Below are 23,385 nucleotides of genomic sequence, written 5' to 3'. Positions count from 1 at the left end.
AGTCTCACTATGTTTGGAGTAAACCCTAGGTATTTTAAGCCGATTCAAACCTAATGATTTAAGAGACTTATTAGGTTTATATTCAATAAGCACATTCGAAATATATTAAGGTCCAAGACCATTGAGCAAGAGTATAATATAAACCGTATGATAACGCAAATTACCATTGATGTATGCGGTCCAAAGGTATTTTAAGTGTCAACTGTCAACCCAATTGCAATTGTTGTAAAAATAGACATGTCTGAAAGTGTACTTCAGCCTTATCTTTCCCTTCAGGCAGCTGCAACCACTTTCACAACTAGATCCAACATTCAGGACCACAATCTCCTGCCATAAAGACCCCCATTCATGGGTTCCTGGCTCTTATTGCACATTCTTTTTCAGTCTGTGAGGTGTTTCATCTAAACAGGAATACACGCACACACACAAACTATAAGCACGCAGACAGCAAAGCCCAAATGAGACTTATTGGATGTTTTACACATTAGAAAAAAGAATATGCTGCTGCACACGTGTACAGACACATCGTGGGCTCTGTAGGGAAAATGAAGATCTATGTGATTGTTTTCCCTAGTGGGGTCTCATTCCTGCCGCTCCCTTCCTTAATTAACTGTAAGCAAAGAATTTAAGATGATTGCTCAAACGGGTCCAGTGTCTGCTAACTCAGACAAACCAACACCATTCACTCTTAAATACAAGAAACATTTAGGACATTTCACTGCATTAGCCAAGGAGTCAATTTATTATTTTTTCTCAGAAATGTAATTAGCATTTTGACGTTTCTTAGAAATGTACCTGAACTAAAAAGGCACATTTGCTTTGAGTCAATTTTTCCACTGATTAACCGGTGTTAAACATTGACAAGCAGACTTGAAAAAGAAATAATGAATTTTAATTTACCATTGAGCTACCGTACATGAGACTTGGATTTGGGTGCGAACTGAACACTATATAACCAAAAGACTACCTGAGTCTGCCATCCATTTTGGCAACAGAACCTGGCGCCAAGCTGTGAATGTAGATCCCAGGAGCACTGTTTTCCAGTGTTAGACAGCAGGCACCGATACCCAGCCCCACACCTGGCTCTAAAACAAAAACAACACAAAACAACATTTCCAAATACTTTATTTCACTTCATGCAGGAATTTTTCAGACTTATTTCTAGTGTTTATAAGATATTCTGACATAACAGGTGGGAACGTTTTACGGGTTCCTCAGATGCAAAAACTGAGCTGAGGTAAAATTATCCACTGAACCTTAAGAAAATCAAGCCTGGTCTCTTTCATTTAAAATATTTATATTTTCCTACGCACTGCAATAAAATAATTCATGTCAGCGAAATATGTGGTGTCCCTGAAATGAATAAGATAACTTAAGTAATGAGAAATCCACTTGGAGGGTCTATTTATTAGAATGATGATCCAAGAATAAGAGTTTTCCTTTTTGCAGGATTGTTTATTTGGACACATTATGAGTCCATTACATTAATCCTGATGCACAGGTGCATGTCTATGCGAATAAAAATTATGTTAAAATAACATTTTCTTGGAATAAAAAAACATTTCTCAATTACAAATGGCAAGTCTTGCATTCATTTCAAAGCTGATTATTTATGATTACAAAGCTGAACATTAATATGGACCTAAAGTTTTCTTCTCAAGACTAGCACGGAAAGAAAAATAAAACGTAAAAATACAAAATTAGCACACACACAAAATATATACACTACTGTTCAAAAGTCTGGGGTCAGTTTCTGTTTTTGTAAAAAAAATAAAAAATATGTTTTATATTAACCAAGGCTGTTATCTATTTTCATATATTTTAAAATGGCAAAGCTGAATTTTCAGCATCATTACTCCACTCTTGTGTCACATGATCCTTCAGAAATCAATCTGATATGATGATGTGCTGCTCAAGAAACATTTTTTTAGTATTATCAGAGTTGAAAACTATTGTGCTGCTTAATATTTCTGTGGAACTGTGCTTTTTTTTCAGGATTGTTTTAATGCGTATAAAGTTCAAAAGAACTGAATTTATTCGAAATAGATATAAATATCTTTACTGTCAATTTGATAAATTTAATGCTTTTTGTGAAGAAACCCCCCCCCCCCCCCCCTACTGACCTCAAACTTTTAGAACTTTTGAAAGATCTGCAACTCGCAGCATTTGTTTTCATCAAAAATATATGATTGTACCTTTGTTTAATGTAACTTCCATAATAATGCGATCTTTGGGACCAGGACCCCTGCGAGAGTCCCCTTCTTCAAAGCTAGTAGGGACCGGAGTCCCTCCACTGGCATTTGAGTTTGGAGAGCTGGATCTGCTGAGCAGTGTTGGTGTGGGACAGGGTGTAAGACTGGGGCTTCTCAGACGGGTCCTCACTGTTAGGGTTACTACCCCCTTCTTCAGTTGCTGAAAAAGAGGAAAACGCCATCCATTAATGCTGGATGAGATTAACACCTTAACACCTAGGAATTTCCCTTTTCCAATGACGATAAAAATAGTTCAAAGAAATGGGCTTGAGATTAACTGTCTGTAGCTAATTCTTCTCTAGGGATTCATTCACTGCTGCAGGTGTTTCTGAGCGTGACTGAGCAGTTTACCTTGAAGGTCTGAATGGCCTGCTGGTGTGTAAGGCCTTGGAGAGACTCTCCATTTACCTCCAATATTTCATCACCTAAAAGGTGGAGAAAGAAAAGTTCACCAGCGAAAAACCTCACGATAAAAGCCAAAGGCAAAGAAAATCCTCATGCCATGTGGTTGAGTTCCAACTGCTTTGATGACAATTGTTACAAATCCATTAGAGCTATTGTTTCATGATCAGGGGTGTCCGTCTACCTTCTTTCAGCCTCCCGTCTGCTGCAGCTGCTCCATTTGAGAAAATGGTCTTGACGAATATACCCATCCTCCCCCGGGCTGAATCCTGTCCGCCGACAATACTGAAGCCGAGACCCTAGACACATTCACAGACACATCTCTATGAGCCTGAATTTACAATACTACAGGTGGTGATCTAGTATTTGGTATATGAAATGGTCCTTGCACAGAGGTTTCATTGTCCACCTCAATATCCCGTTCATTACAATTCAAATCAGAGTGAATCACCCCTAAATAAATAAAGACCAACAAGATCAAAGCAGTTTATATGTAAAATGGTATATATGTGAACGCTCAGGGTGACAGCATGTATTGTCCTGGGTGCAGGGCCTGCCTCACCTTGCCCTGTCCTTTCATCAGGACAATGTTGGAGATTATGGATGGCTGTGCCAGTCGCCATGGAGATTCCACTTGAACAGTGCTCAGGGAACGAGCTGATTTCTTCACGATTTGATATTCCTAAAGAGGATGATAAAAGAGGTTATGAATAAACAATGAGATGATAGAATAAGCTTTAGTTTTATTGTGTTAAACTGTGAGAAAATAAGCAGCTATTGTCAGTCATTCTCATGAAATGCTTTGTAAAGCTTTTTTTCTCACTTGTAAGTCACTTTGGATAAAAGCAACCGCAGCTAAGAGAAAATAAATGTAAATGATATTGCGATGCTGTTTTTGTAAAGAAAAACAAACAAATAAACAGGCTATGGTTAAATATACTATCCACCTTATTGCTGACGAGCCTACTGCGTTTTGAATTATGGATAGCATTGCCAGTTTGGGGAACATCCATTCAAAAAGACAGACACGAATAATTTCACATCATAAGGTTGCCCTACAAATAAAGCTTACCCATCAGTTTGACTGAACGAGCTGTCAATTGTCCTTGATGTCATGAGAATAACGTAACGCTTGGTATTTTAACGTGTTATAACATGTTATAACAAGAAAATCTATGGCTAGAGCTCTTTTCAGTTGCTGCATTCTTTTCCTCATGATTATTTCATTTTTTTTCCATTTGCATTCCGCTGTAACAGTATGAAAAAGGATAACATATACTGCACATTTGTGGTCTGCTCTCCAGATTTAATTTATGATATAACCCATTAATAATACAATGGAATCCACAAAGAATCAAAGAATCTCAAATTCAAATTCAAACTGACAGAAATCACTTAGAAACAGTATCACGCAATGCTAAAGTTAACATTTTTAATTAAGGCAACTTATGTTACATAATACAGATATATATTACTACAGTGATATTTAACTCGTTCATTATTGCTGTGGAAAGAATTGTGCTTTTGGGTTTATTCATGGTCTTTTGTAAGTACCTTATTGATACTTTTACACTTTTAAATGTCCTTATAATGTTGGATGGTTGAAGGGTGAGAAGAATAATGTCATCTCATTGTGCCCTGTTAAAAAAATGCACTGTTTACAGCTTAACATAAGTTACTCACATGTAATTCGCAAAAAGCGTCATAAGGAATAAGGTGGATACTATATTTAGGATCTCTGGAATAATTTATTCTGATTGGTCAAAAGAGGAATTCTGTGAATATTATACTTTTTAATAACCACACTAAATTGTTTTTTTCCCTTCACATTGAGGATATATATAAATATATATTTATATTTATTTATATATTTATTTATATTTTACAATATAATGATGATATATCTGATCATCCTATTAGGGCTTATTTTGCAAAAATTTATGAAAAATAAAAATGTACATCATCCCTTACTTGTGCAAAAGCAAAGACTGCCAAGTACTAAGTTAACAAAAAAATTAAGCTCTGAGGTAAGGTTTAAAGTACCGTATTATTCACACATCTTTCATATTATTTTTCACATGCATTGTAATTAGCACCGCTAAGGGAAACCTTCCACCCACATGTAAAGACTAGGTGAGCTGTAATTGAAGTGGATGTGCCACATCATACTTTTTGTTTTGGGCCATCATAGAGCATGGAACTGGAACTATGTACCAAAGACTGTAAGGCATACCAGGATTCCAAGAACAACAGATTGATTAAGGCAGTAAATCAAAATGAATGAGCTGAATGCTGCAACAACCTGTCGGATTCCAACTGTATCCAGCTGCTGTGGGAGGGAATGTTTACGTCCTCCTCGCGCCGGCTTTTCTGCCACGTCACTTCCTGTATCACCGTTTTCCACGATAAGCTCATCATCTTCGCCCACAGACTCCAGACGGCTCCCTCCACCTGATCATAACGACATCATGATATTAACTTGAAATACCACACACTTCATTCAGTCATTTTCCTTTATAGAGGGAGAGACCATGACGTGATCTCCATGACTGAATGTCTCTGCTGATAAACATAATTCAAATCTAAGTGAACACTTTCAGTACACTCTGATCTGGTACTCAGAATCGATCATAAAGAAATTAGAATTGGTGGATCCACCCTTGGCCATAATCCAATACAGTTAAATCTCATTACAATTTTTCATGCTCAGCAGTGTTGAGACTTGAAACAACCGGACATGTTTGACCTTGGGATCTGCTACGGAACTTCATCGGTGTGGGGCTTCGGCAACATCCCTTGGGACTCTCAATCCTGCCACGTTCCTCCAGTCTGTCAAGATCTGTAAACTGAAAGAAAGGAGGCAGAAGGAATTAGGGAACATGCCTTGAACAGAGACAGACACAGAAGTCATCAGAATGGCTCTGAATGAGAAACATTGGAGAAAGCAAATGGAGTGAACATTCCTCAGTTTCCTGTGACATATCCTCAAAAAAATTAACGTTTGAATGTCCATCCCTATGCAGGACTGCAGGGAATGTTGCACACTCATGCTGGTGAATGCTTTCTTATTTTCACAGAGAGAGATCAAATCTCATGTGTACATGGAAGCCAATGTATTCAGGGAGACTTCCACATGCTTTCTCAAATGATACAGGATGAATAAATAGATGTCTAAACGAAACAGTACAACTTTGCAAAAACTAATTTCAAAACATATTAAATTATATTAATTTACCACACACTGTTTTGGATTTCTGCTTGTAGTTTCTGCAAAGTTTAATTTAAACAAACAAACAAGCTTCCTACACCATTAAACTTTCTATTCAATGGATCCTAATTTTAAAAAATGCAACACGGTTTCCACAAAAACACTACGTAGCAAGTAGTAACATCAACATTGATAATAAAAATAAATCTTCTTGAGCATCCACTCAGCATATCAGAATGATTTCTGAAGGATCATGTGACTGAAGACAGAAGTAATGACGGTGTAAATTCAGTTTTGTTATCACAGGAATACATTACATTTTAAAATGTATGAAAATAGAAAATTGTAATACCATTTTAAAATATTACTGTTTTTAGCCTTAATGAGTATAAGAGACTATTTTCTAAAGATCTAAAGATTTTACAAACCCCCAACTTTTGAATGGTAGTGCACATTGATGTTTTGGCAGCCCAACATGTGCAAACCTAATAATAATTCATGTGTTTTTTTAATTAGCATGAGACAATTTTCTTTCTCAATAAGGTGTTAACTTGACTAGTCAAAGCACTTTGCAGTAGAAAATTCTGGGTTTAAATTCAAAAGGAATGCTTAAATGATCATTAATAACTATAAACATAAAATGCAATTAAGTCATTATGTTAATTAACTCCAATTATATAGTCAACTTTGTTATTATACGGTGCTCCAATTATACAGTGCAGAAATCTTTGTTAGCTACGGCTGCAGATATTTGGCCCAGGAACAAAAACCTGCATAACACTGATACAAGGTTAAATATTTTTAGTGCATTTATTTTTTTTGCAATATATGTCAATGGCCTCTTGTGGAAACCTCTTGTGTTATTGCACCACTTTAATACTGCACCTCCTTGCATCTCTATCTATCTATCTATCTATCTATCTATCTATCTATCTATCTATCTATCTATCTATCTATCTATCTATCTATCTATCTATCTATCTATCTATCTATCTATCTATCTATCTATCTATCTATCTATCTATCTATCTATATATATATATATATATATATATATATATATATATATTTATTTGACACACAGCTTCCATGTCCTGAAACAAGTTTAAACAGCAACATGTAGGGTAAGATCCACTGCTCTCTTTTCAGGTATGCAGACAGGAAGCCCTTCCCTCCGTTGTCAGAAATGAGATCTGTCTCCTGCATGAACGAGCTAGGCTACACTGTTGCAGGTGAGCCCGTGGGCTTCCTCAAACCCCACACCTCTGTGCCTCACAGGACTCGGCGTGACAGTCACAGCTGCGTTCTTTTTCCAGATCTTTCCCTTGCCTATTTTGTTGAAAATGTATTTCCCTTTCCCTTTGTCTCATCAAAACCACTGAGCCTGACACTTCAGAACAGATCTGAAGACACACCCAACACTGTCAGCACTGGACACTACTGGTTAACAGAAAACACTCATCACACCCTTCTGCTATGGCAGGGTGCTGAAAGGGAGTGTGAGAACAGTTTGGACAGGTGTTTGGATTTGGAAAGGAAGACTGAAAGGGGAAAGCAAACATATGGCAAACTGAAAAATTAATTGGCCTAATTACACCCCCATTTTATTTTCTACTTAATAACTTAACGATAGGGGACTCACACTTTTAGACCAATGAAATAAGGATTTTTATCAAGATTACATTCACAAAAAGCCATTTGTAGCTGGTGAAATACTTTAAAAGCAGTCCATACTGAGGGGGAAATAATCTGCTGATCACTGATGCATCATTGTTCTGCAACCAACATCTATGAGTAAAAGCCATACATGTGTGAATGCTGCTGAGCTCTAACACAATCCTGCAAAAGATGAAAGGAGTATTCCATTTATGCATATTCTACTCGATCAGTCAGCATGTTACTGAACATAAATGAGGCACATTGTTATTTAAAAAAAATGAAAAAAAAAAAGTTTAAATTTGTCATTTACTTCCCCAAAAAAAGTGTCTTTTTTGTAGTCACACCGTGACAAAACAGTACTTTGTTTTAGTGCAGATGTTGTAGTTTCTGTAATTTTCACAATCAGAATTTCCTATGGCTTTTCCAGGTCTGGAAATTTTCTTCTACATTTTCCAATGTGATTCCTGTAATAAACAAACTAAGTAGAAACTATAAAAAATAACATCTGCAAAGAAAGTTATAATAAAAACAAACACAGCACATGACAGCAAGTCCTTCTGATAAGTACCAGGTCAATAAATCATGGGAAATGAAAACGAGCAAACAACCAAACTGTTTATTCCTCCTTCAGTCCCCATCACTCTCTAAGAGCTCCCACTCTGTCATTCATTAGAGAATAAAGCCTGGAGGGAAAGAACAGCTCACTAGAGACTAGAGAACACAGGATGAGGAGGAGAGGAAGCTACGGGCTCCTTAAAGCTCATCATGTCCCATAAGCCTTTATTTACAAGTGTTCATCTTTGCAATGGTGAAGCGAATCCTATTGATGTTTAACTAGGCTAAGATGGTCTTTGTCTAGCGACACAAAGATTCTCAGTAGGGCTGGGCAATATGGACAAAAAATCCCAAAAATACACAGATATGATTTTTTTCATTTTTAGATAAAAATATTTCATATCCTTTCCAATGTTGTCAACAAACAAGGTTCAAATTAAATGCAATGAAAGCAAAAACAACTATTTTTTAAAGCAGAAGTTAAAATTAATAAACTAAAAATGAAATGTAAAAAAAAAAAAATGTTACAGACTAAATGTTAACTGGTAAGAGGAACAAATATCTAGCCTAGTAATTATATTAGCCTACATATGATTATCCCATATGAGTCGCTTTAATAAGTAATTTGTTACATTTATATAGCACTTTTCTGGGTACTCAAAGAGCTTTACATATGGAAGGAGGAATCTGCATCACCAATGTGCAGAATCCACTTGGATGATGCAACGGCAGCCATATTGTGTCAGAACGCCCACCGCACACCAGCTTTTGGTGGAGAGGAGACTGAGTGAAGAAGATATATATATCCCCATAAGCTGGGGTGTGGTGGGCGTATATATATATATATATATATATATATAGGGATGATTAGGAGGCCATGCTGTACGTTACAGTTACTGCTATCATAAAAATACACATTGAATTGAATTGAATTGGAATTGAACAAATAATTTAGCAAAATGTATGTTTTAGTCAGAACTATTTCACCCCTTCTGTTTGGCACAAGTGCACTGTGGTGGTGCTTGAAAAACTGAGTTTGTGAAGTTAAGTGGAGTCTTAAGTTAAGGCTCATCTACTCCTGACAGCAAAATGGTAATATTTGCATGACTTTCATTTACATAGATTATACCTGTGAAATGTAAGTTATGCACTGAGGAAAGCACCACCTCTCAAACGTATTAAACAGTAAAAGTATCTGGCAGAGGATCTAGCAGGCCAAGCCGTTTTAAATCTATACACATTAATTATATCTATCTATCTCCCCATCTATACATGTCCATCCATCCATCCATCCATCCATCCATCCATCCATCCATCCATCCATCCATCCATACATCCATCCATCCATCCATACATCCATCCATACATCCATGCATCAAACCACGTACATTTAGTGCTATGAATGGAACTATATACAGTATGTTACTGTGTTGTTTTTAAACCTATACATTGTTATGCGAGTAAATTATTGATAGGCACTAAAAGATCACAAAATAACATCTGCCAAAAGTTCTCTCTTCTACAGTAAAACATATCCCAGCTTTCCTGCCCCAGATTCGTGGCTATCTTCAGCAGGAGCCGTGGAATGCTAATGTAATTAGACAGCAGGCGGGACAGTTGCTCTTTTTAATTTTTTTTATCCCGAAAGCAAGAACGTGTATGCAGTATAGAAGCAGTGGGGGGCGGTGGTGGATGACCCACTTTACTCTGCACCGCAGAACATCTCAACCAGAGCATCATGAGCGCTGCTCTCCAAAACAGCCGCACAAGAGTTTAATCCTAACACATTGAGTTGTGTGGTCCTGTCAGTGTTTCATTGAAATGGTTAATGGCCGGCATTAGCTGTGTTGTCATCACTAATCAAAAAAACATTGCAATGTCTCATTTTGTATGATTAAACATTAACGCTGTGTGGCATTAGTGATTTGACGCATGCCTGCTTGCGCAGAACAAATGAATAATTTGTTATCTGTGATGAAACAAACAAATGGCTGCTTGGTAAGCAGTGGCACTAATATTTTTCTGGCAAAACAACAGATAAACCCTTTAGGAACATAAATGGGGCCCTGGCACACTGATAAAAGAAGCAAACAGATAAAGCAACTGTGCTGTCCTTAAAAGGAAAAGCTGTATTTTAATCACCAACATGCTGTGTGTATTTCAATTTTCCTGAAAAATATTCTTATCGGACAACTCGTGGAAGTGCGTTTCACATTTTATCAAAGACATCAAGAAGGCAGCAGTGAAAGTTTAGTGGAGAACAACTACACAAACTCACACTAACAAACAGATTTACATTTATCCACAAAGCAAACTTAATCATAAACACTCGCTTCTACCAAAAACAGAAAACAGTCTGTTCTAGGGGCAGCTGAGGCAGCACCAGATGAAAGTGGCAGATAATCAGGCTGATAGGCAGCAAGCGTACGTACCAAGTCCTGGGTGGGCAGTGAGAGGCTGCTGGCCCTCACGTCCTCCATGTCCGGCTCCATGTTCTCCTTCTCCTCTCCAGGGGAGGGAGAGGCGTCCGGACCAGAGCACGTGCTCACTAGGTCGGGCAAGCTGGTGGACGGGTACTTGTGGAAGTCCACTTCGGATTCATCCTGGGAAAGAAAGGAAGAGCAGCTGGAGAGAGCATGTTGTGTGTCGTTGAGCTTCCTGCGAGTATTTTTAACTTTATCTCAGAAAGCCGAGCCCATCAGTGCTTCACTCTTCAATTTTTTAGCTGCTACAAGCATCTGCCAGTGACATCTTTATGTGCTTGAATGGCTGACACAGTTTATATGAACACCACGTCAAAAACAGCTTATGGTTTTTGTGTGAAGACACTTCCCTGTACAGTGACACACACTTGATATACAGTAGTATACATACATTAATATGCAAATAGTATGAGGCAGATTTGTTTGCAAACTCAAACTCACCCTGCTGGCCACCACCAGCTGCACGAGTCCAGCAGTGGAGCGTAGGATGGCTACAGCCTCCTGGTGTGAGAGTCCAACAAGGGAGTGACCGTTTATCATAAGTAACTCATCACCTGCCTTCAGACGCCCATCTCTGAAATATAAAAAGCTGGATCAGGACATCCCCTTATATATAAAAAAACAAGCAGCATGCATTCCTGATGTCATGTTGCAGCTATTAAAGTGAAAGGTTGATTGGATGTTAATCAAAGTTAATCCGGCATTGATTGGATCACTATAAGTGGTTTCTATATGACAGTAGCTTGCAAACAGTGTCAAGCAGAGATCATGACAACCTGTGAGGATTCCTTATGAAAGGGCAGGGGTTTTCAAACTGAGGTCTGTTGTTATTGTTGACTAAAAAATGTTTAAAAAAATTACTGAAATAAAGCTTAAAAATATATAAATATTAAATGAAAATTAAATAACTATTAACTGAACCACTAAAATTACTAAAACTGAAGTAAAAATAAATTACAGCTATATATATATATATATATATATATATATATATATATATATATATATATATATATATATATATATATATATATATATATATATGCACATAATAAATTGCAAAAATATACAAACTATTCAAACTAGATATTGTAGGTAAAATGTTTGAGGGGAAACACTGCTCTAATGAATCTGCTCTAGAATGAGTTGAAACAATATGTTAAACTGTTCTCTGATATCTACAGAGGGTATGTGACTTATTTAAGGGCAAAGATTGTCCAGATATGGTTTTACAGGTCCATTTACAACTCAAGAAATTGTCCCTAGAATGAAATGGTCTGTTTTTGCCTTATTTGGAAGGGTCATGAATAATAATGTTGAGCTCTGCTCTGATTGGCTCATTTCAGTAGCTCACACAAGTGCAGTTATTCAGCAAACACAATAGCAAACAGCACAAGCAGCTTGTGAGTTGTGACTAAACACAGAACGACTGAAAGACACTACATCTCAAATGGAGATTGCTGAAATGCAGCTTACTTTTTTAATAGTGGTTATCAGGTCATCCACACGCATGAGAGAGAGCTTGTATATTTAGATAATTTTCTACCTCTAATGCACCACCATGTCCAATAGCCTACAGCACGTGAGCACTTCAGGTAAGTTAGTTCAATGGACAAAATCTGAGGAATGAGCGAGAGATCACTTTTGTCGCTTGCGTAAATTACACATGGTAAAAAATTATTCAAAAAATAATAAGTTACCTGTATTTTGTTAATACAATGAAAATTTTTGAGAACTGACAACCTTTCTTCAAATATTAAAAGATTGAGTAAGCATATTGGGCAATTGTGTGTTTTATTTGTGATGACAGCCAAATAGTGCTATTTTTATGATTTATCCCATTTTTTATGTGGTTCAGATTCAATAATATTTTGAGTTTCTATTTATTAAACCAATTTCCATCATTCTATCAACTCAAATTTTTATTTCAATAACTCAAAATTAAGGCAACCAGGTTACTTACTTTAAGTTAAACCAACAATATATATATATATATATATATATTTTTTACAGTGCACCAGATCGTGTACACTGTACATTGACCTCACTTACCAGAAGGCTGTTAGAAATAGTGCTGTATTAGAAGTAAAAAATTATATAAATACTGTTCGGTTTCTTGCACAAACCGATCGTTACGGGTCTTAAGACATCAATGTGTCGTCACAAGCCGCAGGGTTTAATTTAAATTTGTCTGTGCATGTTTTTGCAACTCTGATTTTGCTACCATTTACGTGCATTATTCGACTGACAGACTGCAACGGTTGGAGTTAAAAATCTTCTACTAAAGAAACAACTCTATACTGGATGCCCTGGGGGTAAGCAGATAAACATAACGTTTTTATTTTTTAGTGACATATCCCTTTAACTGGTTATTTATATGCAGTGGTGCTATTTAGCACCTTAACCACCCCCAAGAACTGCTGAAGAACCATACTGGCTTAACAGGTTCTTTATACAGTAGCAGTACTATTAGCACCTCAACCACTTCAAATACCCCCTTTCCACCAGTTTGCAGTAATTTCTATACACAGTGATTACAAATGAGCAGCAGCTTTTAGCTCCATTAGTTGCTATTTAAAAAATTGTGGATCTCAAGTTTGTGTTCATCTTGCTGACCCAGCCCTCAGCGCCTGACGTAATCGGTTCTTACTTCTAACCCAGCAACGTTTTGATGCTACTTAAGAACCACTTTTCCTGGCTCGGAGCTGGTGCTTTGATTGTGGAAACACAAAGAACCGATTTGAAACTGTCGTTTTTTTTTGGTGGGAAAGGGGTTAAAGAGCCACCGGAGCACTTTTTTTTCTGTGTGTTGACTGAACAACTTTAGTAGCTTTAATAGGGATTTATACAAGTAAGAATATGCATATAAATATTTTATACTTGACTTAATTTAATTTAGACCTACCTGACTTAAATAACTTTTACTTAATTTTTTTCTTTGTTCTAATGTATTTATTTGTTCTTATTATATTGTTCTTATGTAGATTTAGTCGACTAAGGCCCTGTCCACATGAACACGGGTATTTTCAAAAAAATCGTCATTGAAAAATTCATTGAAAATCGTCCACACACAAACGCAGTATCCGGTTACTGAAACCAGCTTTGAATTACTTTTTTGAAAAACTCTGGCCAAGGGGAAGATTTTTAGAATGATGATGAAACCGGAGATCTCAGCTTGTGACGAAGTGTGCACCGTTCTCCCATATGTTTGACGTCAGATTGAGCGGCGTTATCTTTTTCTTTATTTTTTTACATGAGTCGAGTCTATGCAATGGCAGACGTAGACAAAATATTGCTTTTAATAACTCTGCTAACAGCGCTTATCACATGTATACAGATACACGCGCAGTTATCTCATTGTATTGCAGAACAGAGGCGCCAGAATGCAATAATACAAAATAGTAAGGCAAGTGTGTGAAGCTATTACAGTCCACTTAGGCCCTGCCCCTGTGTTAATTCAGCTACCTGTCTCTGAGTCCAAAGTAAAGGAACTTGTAGAAGGGTTTCACCAAGCCAATGGTACTCTCAGTGCATTGGTTTGTCTGTCGTGGATGGACCCATGTAGAAATCAGGCAGCCAATCATAGCATTTTTTTGCATTTTCATGTGGACAGAGATTTTTTTTCCACGTGCTTGTTGTGGCAATTGTTTTTTAAAACAGAGAAGGAAAAACTACCTGTGTATGTGTGGGCTAGGCCTAAAATCTAATCTAAAAATCACAGACAAGGTTTAAGCTTAGTCCCAGACTAAAATGGATATTTGAGCTGCTTTAAGGCATATATAAAAACTATAAATCCTAATTGAACTAAGGCCTAATCATGGTTTAATCACAGACGGGCAGACAGGCACTCACCGTCCGTGCCTTAGTTGACTAAAACTAAACTAAAACTATTTAGATTACTAAAATATGACTAAAACTAAATGGCATTTTAGTTGAAAGACTATGGGTAAAATGTTGCTGTAAAAATTAACAGTGCCACAAAGACATCTCTGTCTCTGCTACGTTCCTCCATTTCCAAATGTCCTCAGACAAGTTTGGATCCTTCAAGCCTGACCACTCAACTGAGGCTTCATTCCAATGAACAGTGTGCATTGAAGAGAAAAAGATTCAAAATCTGAAAGCCTCTCACTGGTCAAAATCCTCAGGGCTTCAGTCACAGATGAAGGAATATGAGGTTATCTCAGTGTTAGCCATTATATAAGAGCAGGAAACTTCATAACTACCCATATCATTCTATACTGATAGTCCTGAATCTGACCACCTCTTCTGCCACACTAAAAAGAAAAACTTGGGAGAGCAGCCAGTTTGACCAGTATGCATGATTCACGTCTAAGGGTTTGTCAGAAATGGCCCTCATTAAAACCGTGTGGGAGCATGGAAGAGAATTGTAGATCTGTTAAATTATGACAATAAACCCTAGTGCTGGTCATACCAAAAATAGCCCGCTCTGACTGTAGGCGCTGTGGGGGAGCTGTGTATGTTTGTTCCAACAAATCTGCAAAAACTCATGAATTTATATATCCATAATCAATTCATTTTTCAGCTCCCAAAGCAAAGACACAAGGATTCATTTTCCCTGAACACGTCTATTTATCTATCTAAGTTAGCACATCACCTAGGGGGAGTAATTCAAAACATTTTGAGGCAGAAAGGGTTAATTTCAGTTTTTGGCTCATTACCATCAGTTTGTTGTGCTTCCTTTAAACTTTGCCAAAGTGTGCATTAATGAATCACAAAGGGAAGCAAGTCAGCGAATTCTCCAATGTGTTACAGCTTAAAACACACAGTTTAAAGCCCAATTCACATGTAGACTGAGAGGGAAAGATTTCTGCAGTATTAAAAAAGTGTTTGTATAAAGTCAAGGGATATATCATGTTAGATTCCTATGCTGGCTCTGTCTAGCTTTGCAAAATGACAGCTGTTTGTTTACATTGCCCAGGATACCGCAAATCGCTAGAGGTGGAAATCACCAGGGAGACAGTGATATGGTATTTCACAGATATGATAATATTTGGGGGGGGGGGGGGTTTAATTGAACAATATGTTCAATTAAAAAAAAGTTATCATTATTACTGATATGATACCAATATTTATTTTTAATTTAACAGTGTCTGTAAATATTGAATATGCTATTGTGCATGCTAATCACAAGCATGTTTATCAAGTTTTTAGATTTAGATTAACTATTTAATAATCTAACGCTTGTAGCATTAGATTATTAAATTATTATAACACCATTAATAAATAATATCTGCAAATTATATGTTATTAAATAATCAGCTTATTGTATTGGCCAGAATTGTAATATTGGTACATCCCTAATTATATTACATTATATTTTCAGTTATTCTGTATTATAGATTAGAGTTAGTTGGGGCTCTGCTTTAGTAAAATAATCAAGTGTACACCGACTTAAATATATTGTACATTGTACATTGTACAAAACGAAAATACAATTAATATTTCCATCCAAAATTGCATAAATAAACATTTGTGAATAAAGTCGAAGAGAGTCGAAGAGAACAGTCCCGAATAGTCCCATCCAGGGGTGTGTTTCCAAAAACCATGGTTGCTAACTAAGTCAGTAACTTTGTTGGTTGCAATGCAATTTCCCATTGCCAACCAAACTAATTTGCTAACAGGTTAGCAGCTATGGTTTTGGGAACACACCCCTGATAAACTGACGCTAAATATTACTAAGAACAATGGAAGTTGTTGCATAATTTCATATATAATAAATTATTTGCATTTCAGAGCGTGCAGATGAAACACATCTATCTTGCTTTCGGTGGAAAATGCTGGGAGGAAATTATACCAAACCACTTTGACGACAGACTTTGCTCCGACATTTCACAAAAACCAAAACAGCATTTTAGATGCTGTGCAACAAGACCAGTTCACTGGTTAGTCCAGTTATGCCGTTTTGCAGTATATGCAAATTTTTAGAATCTATGCACATTTTGGCTTTTTTATGCAATTTAAAAATAGGTGGATGGAAACATAGCTATTGACCCTTTTTTCGGTAAATAATATAACTAAAAGTGACTAACTATTCTTAGGCTGGTGAATATCACAATATCATGATGTAAGATGCAAATTCTCAAGAAAAAAATAAATAATTCTCTACCCCTACACATTGTTAAATTAGTCAGTAGGCATGTCCTACGCATGTTCCTCCTCAACAGGAGAGCAAAACTGAGCAAACAAATGCAAGCAAAACAGAACACTACGACTACAACTACTGAAGCTGATACTTTGTGAACATGGTCATTATCGCGCATATGGCAGCGTGACTAGATATTTTCTGTGCATCCATATAAAGGTGTCACAATGGCTTTGAAGATAAATGAGTATCGCAGAGGGCACTCAAGACTCTCTGACGCTTGCATATGTATGAGATGTTGATTGAGCAGTATCACCACAGCACCTTCTGTTGCCAAGGCAGCAACTAAAAACCTTTGCTAATGAAAGCCGTTTACCTCTGCGTAGCTCCTCCCTCCTCCACGTGGGCCACGATGATTCCGTGAGGAGAGCGTTTGGACCCTCGCCCGCCCGTGATCTGGATACCCAGTCCGTCTTGACCCTTCACCATGTGCATCTTCCAGATTCGGCTGCCCTCACAGGGCTGTAGATGAGAAGAGGGAGATATTTATCCATATAATGGAACAATGAGGAGGTGTGCTTTATTATTACATTTCTCAAAGTGTTTCCCATTTTATGTTGCGTTTCATGCAGCAACAAAAACTACAAATAATAACAAACTGTTATTATATTATGCTGTAACAAACGCAAATTAAGAAAGATTATGATTTATATCCCTCAAATATTAAAAAAGATTATGATTTATATCCCTTTAATATACGTTTTTTTTTTTTTTTTTTTTGGTAAGTGAAAGAATTCAAGCATTTTCCAGTTTTGTTATTTTTTATCCAGACTTATTTCCTCCTTTGGAAAGGCCATAAATCAGAAGAATGGAAACTTCAAGAGCACCTGTTTCTGACAGTTTCAAGAGACACTTCTCTCACTGTCTGAGCTGCACTTCATCAATCACTTATATATTACTGTTTATTAATGACAAATTCAAATATGAATTCAGGTTCATCAAATAACAAAACACAATTTTAAGTGACAATATTTTGGATTTGATGCGTTAGAGCTAATCTATATTTATAATAGACTATTCACTTTGTTCTCACATCCTGTCTGTTCTTGCATTCACTTTTTGTGAGTTTTGTCTATTATCTGTCTATTAACAACTAAAAAAACAAGTTATTATTCTCTCCTTTGAATGAAATAGCTATGGGGTTAAATAGACCTGATCCTGTTTCTCAACTCCAGTGGTAGGAAAAACAGACTTCCTAACTGTACTTCATAAGTACAATACGGTTTAAAAGTCCATTACATATAATGATGTAATGACATTCAGAGTGTTTTTTTCTTTTCTTTTTTCAGTTAGCCTTCAAATGCATTAATTCATTTCAGACACCGCGCCATTTATAGCTATTGTGCCTGACACAAAGCTTTTCTAACAGTAACACTAACACAAAAGGCCATGAATTTTCAAACACAATTTTAATAGTTAGGAAATCCGCCTATATATATACACCATACTAATACTGTGTTTGACCCCCTTTCGCCTTCAGAACTGCCTTAAATCTATGTGGCATTGATTCAACAAGGTGCTGAAAGCATTCTTCAGAAATGTTGGCCCAGCCATTCTTCTTAAATGGAAACATGTCACCCTTCCATCGCATGACAGGTGGATTCAAGAAATCTTTAGCTGTATAAAGCTTAAGAAGCTAAGATTTTTGCTTTCTCAAAACTTTTCATTAGACTTGGGAACCTGTATTAGACCAGATAAAAGCATTACTCGGTTCTCCGGATACTAGCGCTAATAAACAATAACTGACTTTTATTGGAAAGAGGAAAGACACATACTAGAGAGAGGAATGTATATTTTCATATAGTTATTTATGTCTAGCTATTTGTTTATTATTATTATTATTATAATTATGATTTATTTATTATTTATTTATTTTGTTGTTGTTGCTTTCATATTGCATGTATAATTCGGGGTGGGAGGCAGGGGCGTGGGACTGGGGGGATAAAGGGTACTGAGTAACCAGGGCCCAAGGCAGGGAAGTCCATTTTCTATACATACACATACATGGTACGGGGGCCCAGCAAGATGGTTTGTACCCAGGGCCCAAAATTTGGTGCTACGCCCCTGGTGGGAGGGTTCTAAAAGAGGTTTATAATGAGACAATTTGTCTTATTTTTCAAATCTCTTATTTTTCATTGAATGTATAACTATGTACGGTCTTGTTAAATACCAATAAAAACATTTAAATAGAAATGTTGGCCCATATTGATAGGACAGCATCTTCCAGTACATGGAGATTTGTGGGATGCACATCCAGGGCACGAAGCTCCCGTTCCACCACATCCCAAAGATGCTCTATTGGGTTGAGCTCTTGTGACTGTGGGGGCCATTTTAGTACAGTAAACTCATTGTCATGTTTAAGAAACCAATTTGAAATGATTTGAGCTTTTCACCAAATGGATAAATGTAAATATCTTTGTGACATGGTGCATTATCCTGCTGGAAGTAGCCATCAGAGGATGGGTACATGGTGGTCATAAAGGGATGGACATGGTCAGAAACAATGCTCAGGTAGGCCATGGCATTGCCCAATTGGCACTGAGTGATACCCGGTGGGGTCTTACCCGGTGGGTCTGCCAATCCGCCTCAAGGTTGTGTATGTTGTGGCTTCACAAATGCTTTGCTGCATACCTCGGTTGTAACGAGTGGTTATTTCACTCATAAGTTGCTCTTCTATCAGCTTGAATCGCTCGGCCCATTCTCCTCTGACCTCTAGCATCAACAAGGCATTTTCTCCCACAGGACTGCCGCATACTGGGTGTTTTTCCCTTTTCACACCATTCTTTCCAAATCCTAGAAATGGTTGTGCGTGAAAATCCCAGTAACTGAGCAGATTGTGAAATACTCAGACCGGCCCGTGTGGCACCAACAACCGTGCCACGCTCAAAATTGCTTAAATCACCTTTCTTTCCCATTCTGACATTCAGTTTAGAGTTCAGGAGATTGTCTTGACCAGGTCCACACCCCTAAATGCATTGAAGCAACTGCCATGTGATTGGTTGATTAGATAATTGCATTAATGAGAAATTGAACAGGTTTTCCTAATAATCCTTTAGGTGAGTGTGTGTGTGTGTGTGTGTGTGTGTGTGTGTGTGTGTGTGTGTGTGTGTGTGTGTGTGTGTGTGTGTGTGTGTGTGTGTGTGTGTGTGTGTGTGTGTGTGTGTGTGTGTGTATATATATATATACATATACATATACATATACATATACATATATATATATACATATACATATATATATATATAGTAAAGACTTTTACATTGTTGCAAAATATTTCCATTTTAAATAAATGATGTTTATTTGTGCTTGCTATTCATCAAAGAATCCTGAAAAAAATGCCATTGTCATTGACTGTTTTCAACATTGATAATAATAATAATAATAATAAGAAGAAGAAGAAGAAGAAGAAGAAGAAGAAGAAGAAGAAGAAGAAGAAGAAGAAGAAGAAGAAGAAGAAGAAGAAGAAGAAGAAGAAGAAGAAGAAGAAGAAGAAGAAGAAGAAGAAGAAGAAATATTTCTTGAGCACCAAATCAGATCATATTAGAATGATTTCTGAAGGATCATGTGACACTGATGACTGGAGTAATGATGCTGAAAATTCAGCTTTGCCATCACAGGAATAAATTACTATATATATAGAATATATAAAATAGAAAATATTTTATATAGAAAATATAAAAATAGAAAACAGTTATTTGAGATTGTAATAATATTTTTACAATATTACTGTTTTGCTGTATTTTTGATCAAATAAATACAATATTGCTGAGCACTTCCTTTAAAGTCCCCCGGTAGTCAATCATTTTATCCTTTAAAACTCATCGTTGAGCAGCAAAATTTCACATTTAAAAATGTTTTCCTGTGAAAAAAAAAATCTTCATGCCTTTAAATAGCTTGAATGTAACTACACCCTTGCTTCATTTAGTAGATACGATACCGTGAATATGCAAATTAACTGGAGCCATTGACTTCCATAGTAGAAAAAAAATACTATGGAAGTCAATGGCTCCAGTTAACTGTTTGGTTACTGACATTCTTCAAAATATCTTCCCTTGTGTTCAGCTGAAGAAAGAAATGTTTGTAACCAAGCATATCTCAGCAGCCATTGACTACCATATTTGTTTCCCCCACTATGGTAGTCAATGGCTGCCGAAATAAATTAATACAGGTTTGAAACGACTTGAGCGTGACTAAATGATGACAGAATTGTTAGGTAAATAAACTATCCCCTTAATGATATGCTAAAGCCTGCACGCACATTGACATGATTGGATAAAAGTAGTTTTTATCCAAAAAGTAGTTTGTGATTTAAGAAACACCAGCGATTTCAAAACGTGTTTTTGAGACTGTCTTTGCTAGTCTTTTAAGGAGAAAATACTTAGCAATGGTGTTGTTGACTTGTCTAGACATGAATTAAAAACTTCATTTTCACCACAGGGGGACTTTAAAAGCATAAAAACAATCCTACTGACCCAAACTTTGAACAGTATGTCGCAATAAAGCCTAGATCAGTGTTTCTCAACCGGGGTGCCGTCTGACGTGAGCAGGGGTGCCGTGTAAAATGTGCCGGCACGCACTTGCACACCGATTTCATCTCACATCTGATGATGCATCTTTAATATGGGTTGTAACTTGAAAATATGTTTGAATACGTCATTTTCTCCATCATCACCCGCGTGTAAAGCCAGAAGACGAGAATGAGAAGTCGCGCGCTGTAAGACGATTCATCTCTGTGCCCTCATCCGAGAGCGTGCACACGCAAATATTGAGTCCTCTTTCAAGTCTTGCGCTTGAACGGATAAACTCACACAAAAAGTATGTCAACATGTCCATCTTGAAGAGTTTTCAAGCAGACATAGTCTTTATATGCATTAACTGAACTTTATACAGTCGAGAAAGATGACGCATACGTGTATTAGGTCTTAAAGGGGCAGTAGCCTTTACTGCTGTCTGCTTAATGTCAAACAAAAGATAAATACATCACTCACTGCTCTTGATTGAATAGCTTTTGTACATTTAATAAGGATTCATTTTTAATTTAAACAGTTAAATATGCAGTTATTTTACATTTGATTACTTTATTCAATTTCTCTACCTAAAAACTAATGTTAGGCCTACCTGAAAAACCTGAAAATCATTGTTTATTTTATTAGTATCTTTGCTTAATAGTATTTATGTGTGCTGCTGCATGTATTTAAGTTATTTGTTCTTATTTTCTTTATTTTTATTTGTACAGTTACACCCCTAGCATAACGTGTGCGAGGGGTGCCACAAAATTTAGAAAATTTTCAAAGGGTGCCATGACTGAAAAAAGGTTGGGAAACACTGGCCTAGATAGATGGTGCTAGAGGTAGATTAACCTTCTTGGAAGAGCTCATTATTTTTGCAATTCTGCTCGGTGCCTCTTGTGGTGCAGATACATTCTTCACCTTTAACACTCCTTCCCAACATGACAGTTGGGTTAGCACAAACCTCTGAAATACAAACATGCTGCCACTTGTTCACATTTCCTTTGAAACCTGTCTAGAAGAGGGGCATGTTTTCAAGGAAAGCCTGTTGGCGGGGTGAATCACCGACACGAGATATCTCACTGAGATGGTCTGCTGCCTCGCTTCTCACGTTCTCACGCTTTTCCTTCTCACTGTCAAAATGAGCTTGCACATCCTCCCTCTGACATGTTCCTACGCAACACGCTTGCAGACACATTAATGCTACTAATTACTCGCATGGTAACCTCACTTCATGTATAGGACATTTATTTTATTTTTATTTATATTTGGGAAAAGTGTATGTGAGAAGGAACATGTCCATTAAATGTAATTTATGTTACACATAGATTATGATTCCTGTCAACTGGGTTGTGAAGTCAGTCATAACTGATTAGTCATCAGTGTGTATACAACTACAAAGATTCTTCCGATAAAACACTAAGACTAATTCTTTGATATTGTGGTTGGTGAGAAGCAACATAATGGTGTCATACACATTCTGGTTAAGATATTACATTGCTCCAAGATAAGCTGACTAATTTCAGTGGCTCAATGAGTTATTGTCAACTTTAAAATGAATTTTCATTCGCTTGTAAAACTGTTATTAAATAACACAATTCTAACGATTTAAATAATACACTGAAAATAGTGAAAATGTGCAGATTTTCTCTCAAAATGCTAGTTCTACCTAAATTCAACTTAAAAAAATATCAACTTTAAATTATGTAACCTAATGTAGTCTGGTTGATTTAGTCATATTAAATAATATTTTACTTTAATAATAAGGATGCACCTTATTATTAAATTCTGGCAAATACCAAAAATGTTAATATAGTTCTTGATTCATTTTGTCAAAATAAAAACATCTAAATTTATGGAAAATCAATTACCATTAATTTAGTCATTATAACATAATAAAGTATGAAAATAGTTATTCATTTTGAGATTTACTAAAAGCTTCATTTGTTTCATTCTAAATTTAAAAATAGCAGAAATGATTATGCACAGTTAAATATCCAATAACAACAGTACCAATGTTTTTAAATAAACTATAATATTCTGCCAAAAACCAACATGGTACCAATATATTGAACATGGTACCAATATATTAATATTATATATTAAAATATATAACCCACCTCAATCCCTTCAAAGAGCATTTATTTGCTAAATC

The 23,385-nt window shown here is 36.5% G+C and overlaps 1 protein-coding gene across 2 annotated transcripts in view; it reads right to left on the bottom strand.

The window, feature by feature from the left end:
* The window catches only part of pdzd2 (PDZ domain containing 2), a 92,703-nt gene that overhangs the window by 17,592 nt on the left and 51,726 nt on the right, over nt 1-23,385 (bottom strand). For both annotated transcript variants that reach the window (XM_067438403.1, XM_067438404.1), the window contains 10 exons: nt 17,039-17,184; nt 11,001-11,133; nt 10,509-10,679; nt 5,401-5,500; nt 4,957-5,105; nt 3,217-3,336; nt 2,839-2,953; nt 2,604-2,677; nt 2,196-2,412; nt 968-1,085 (listed from right to left, as the gene is read on the bottom strand). In XM_067438403.1, coding sequence (XP_067294504.1) covers nt 968-1,085; nt 2,196-2,412; nt 2,604-2,677; nt 2,839-2,953; nt 3,217-3,336; nt 4,957-5,105; nt 5,401-5,500; nt 10,509-10,679; nt 11,001-11,133; nt 17,039-17,184 — 1,343 coding nt within the window. The remainder of the gene's footprint in view (nt 1-967; nt 1,086-2,195; nt 2,413-2,603; nt 2,678-2,838; nt 2,954-3,216; nt 3,337-4,956; nt 5,106-5,400; nt 5,501-10,508; nt 10,680-11,000; nt 11,134-17,038; nt 17,185-23,385) is intronic.

This window comes from Pseudorasbora parva, chromosome 3 (genome assembly GCF_024679245.1).
Source record: "Pseudorasbora parva isolate DD20220531a chromosome 3, ASM2467924v1, whole genome shotgun sequence".
Taxonomy (NCBI): domain Eukaryota; kingdom Metazoa; phylum Chordata; class Actinopteri; order Cypriniformes; family Gobionidae; genus Pseudorasbora; species Pseudorasbora parva.
Note: the sequence above shows the minus strand (reverse complement) of the source record. Positions and strands in the feature narration are given on the sequence as shown.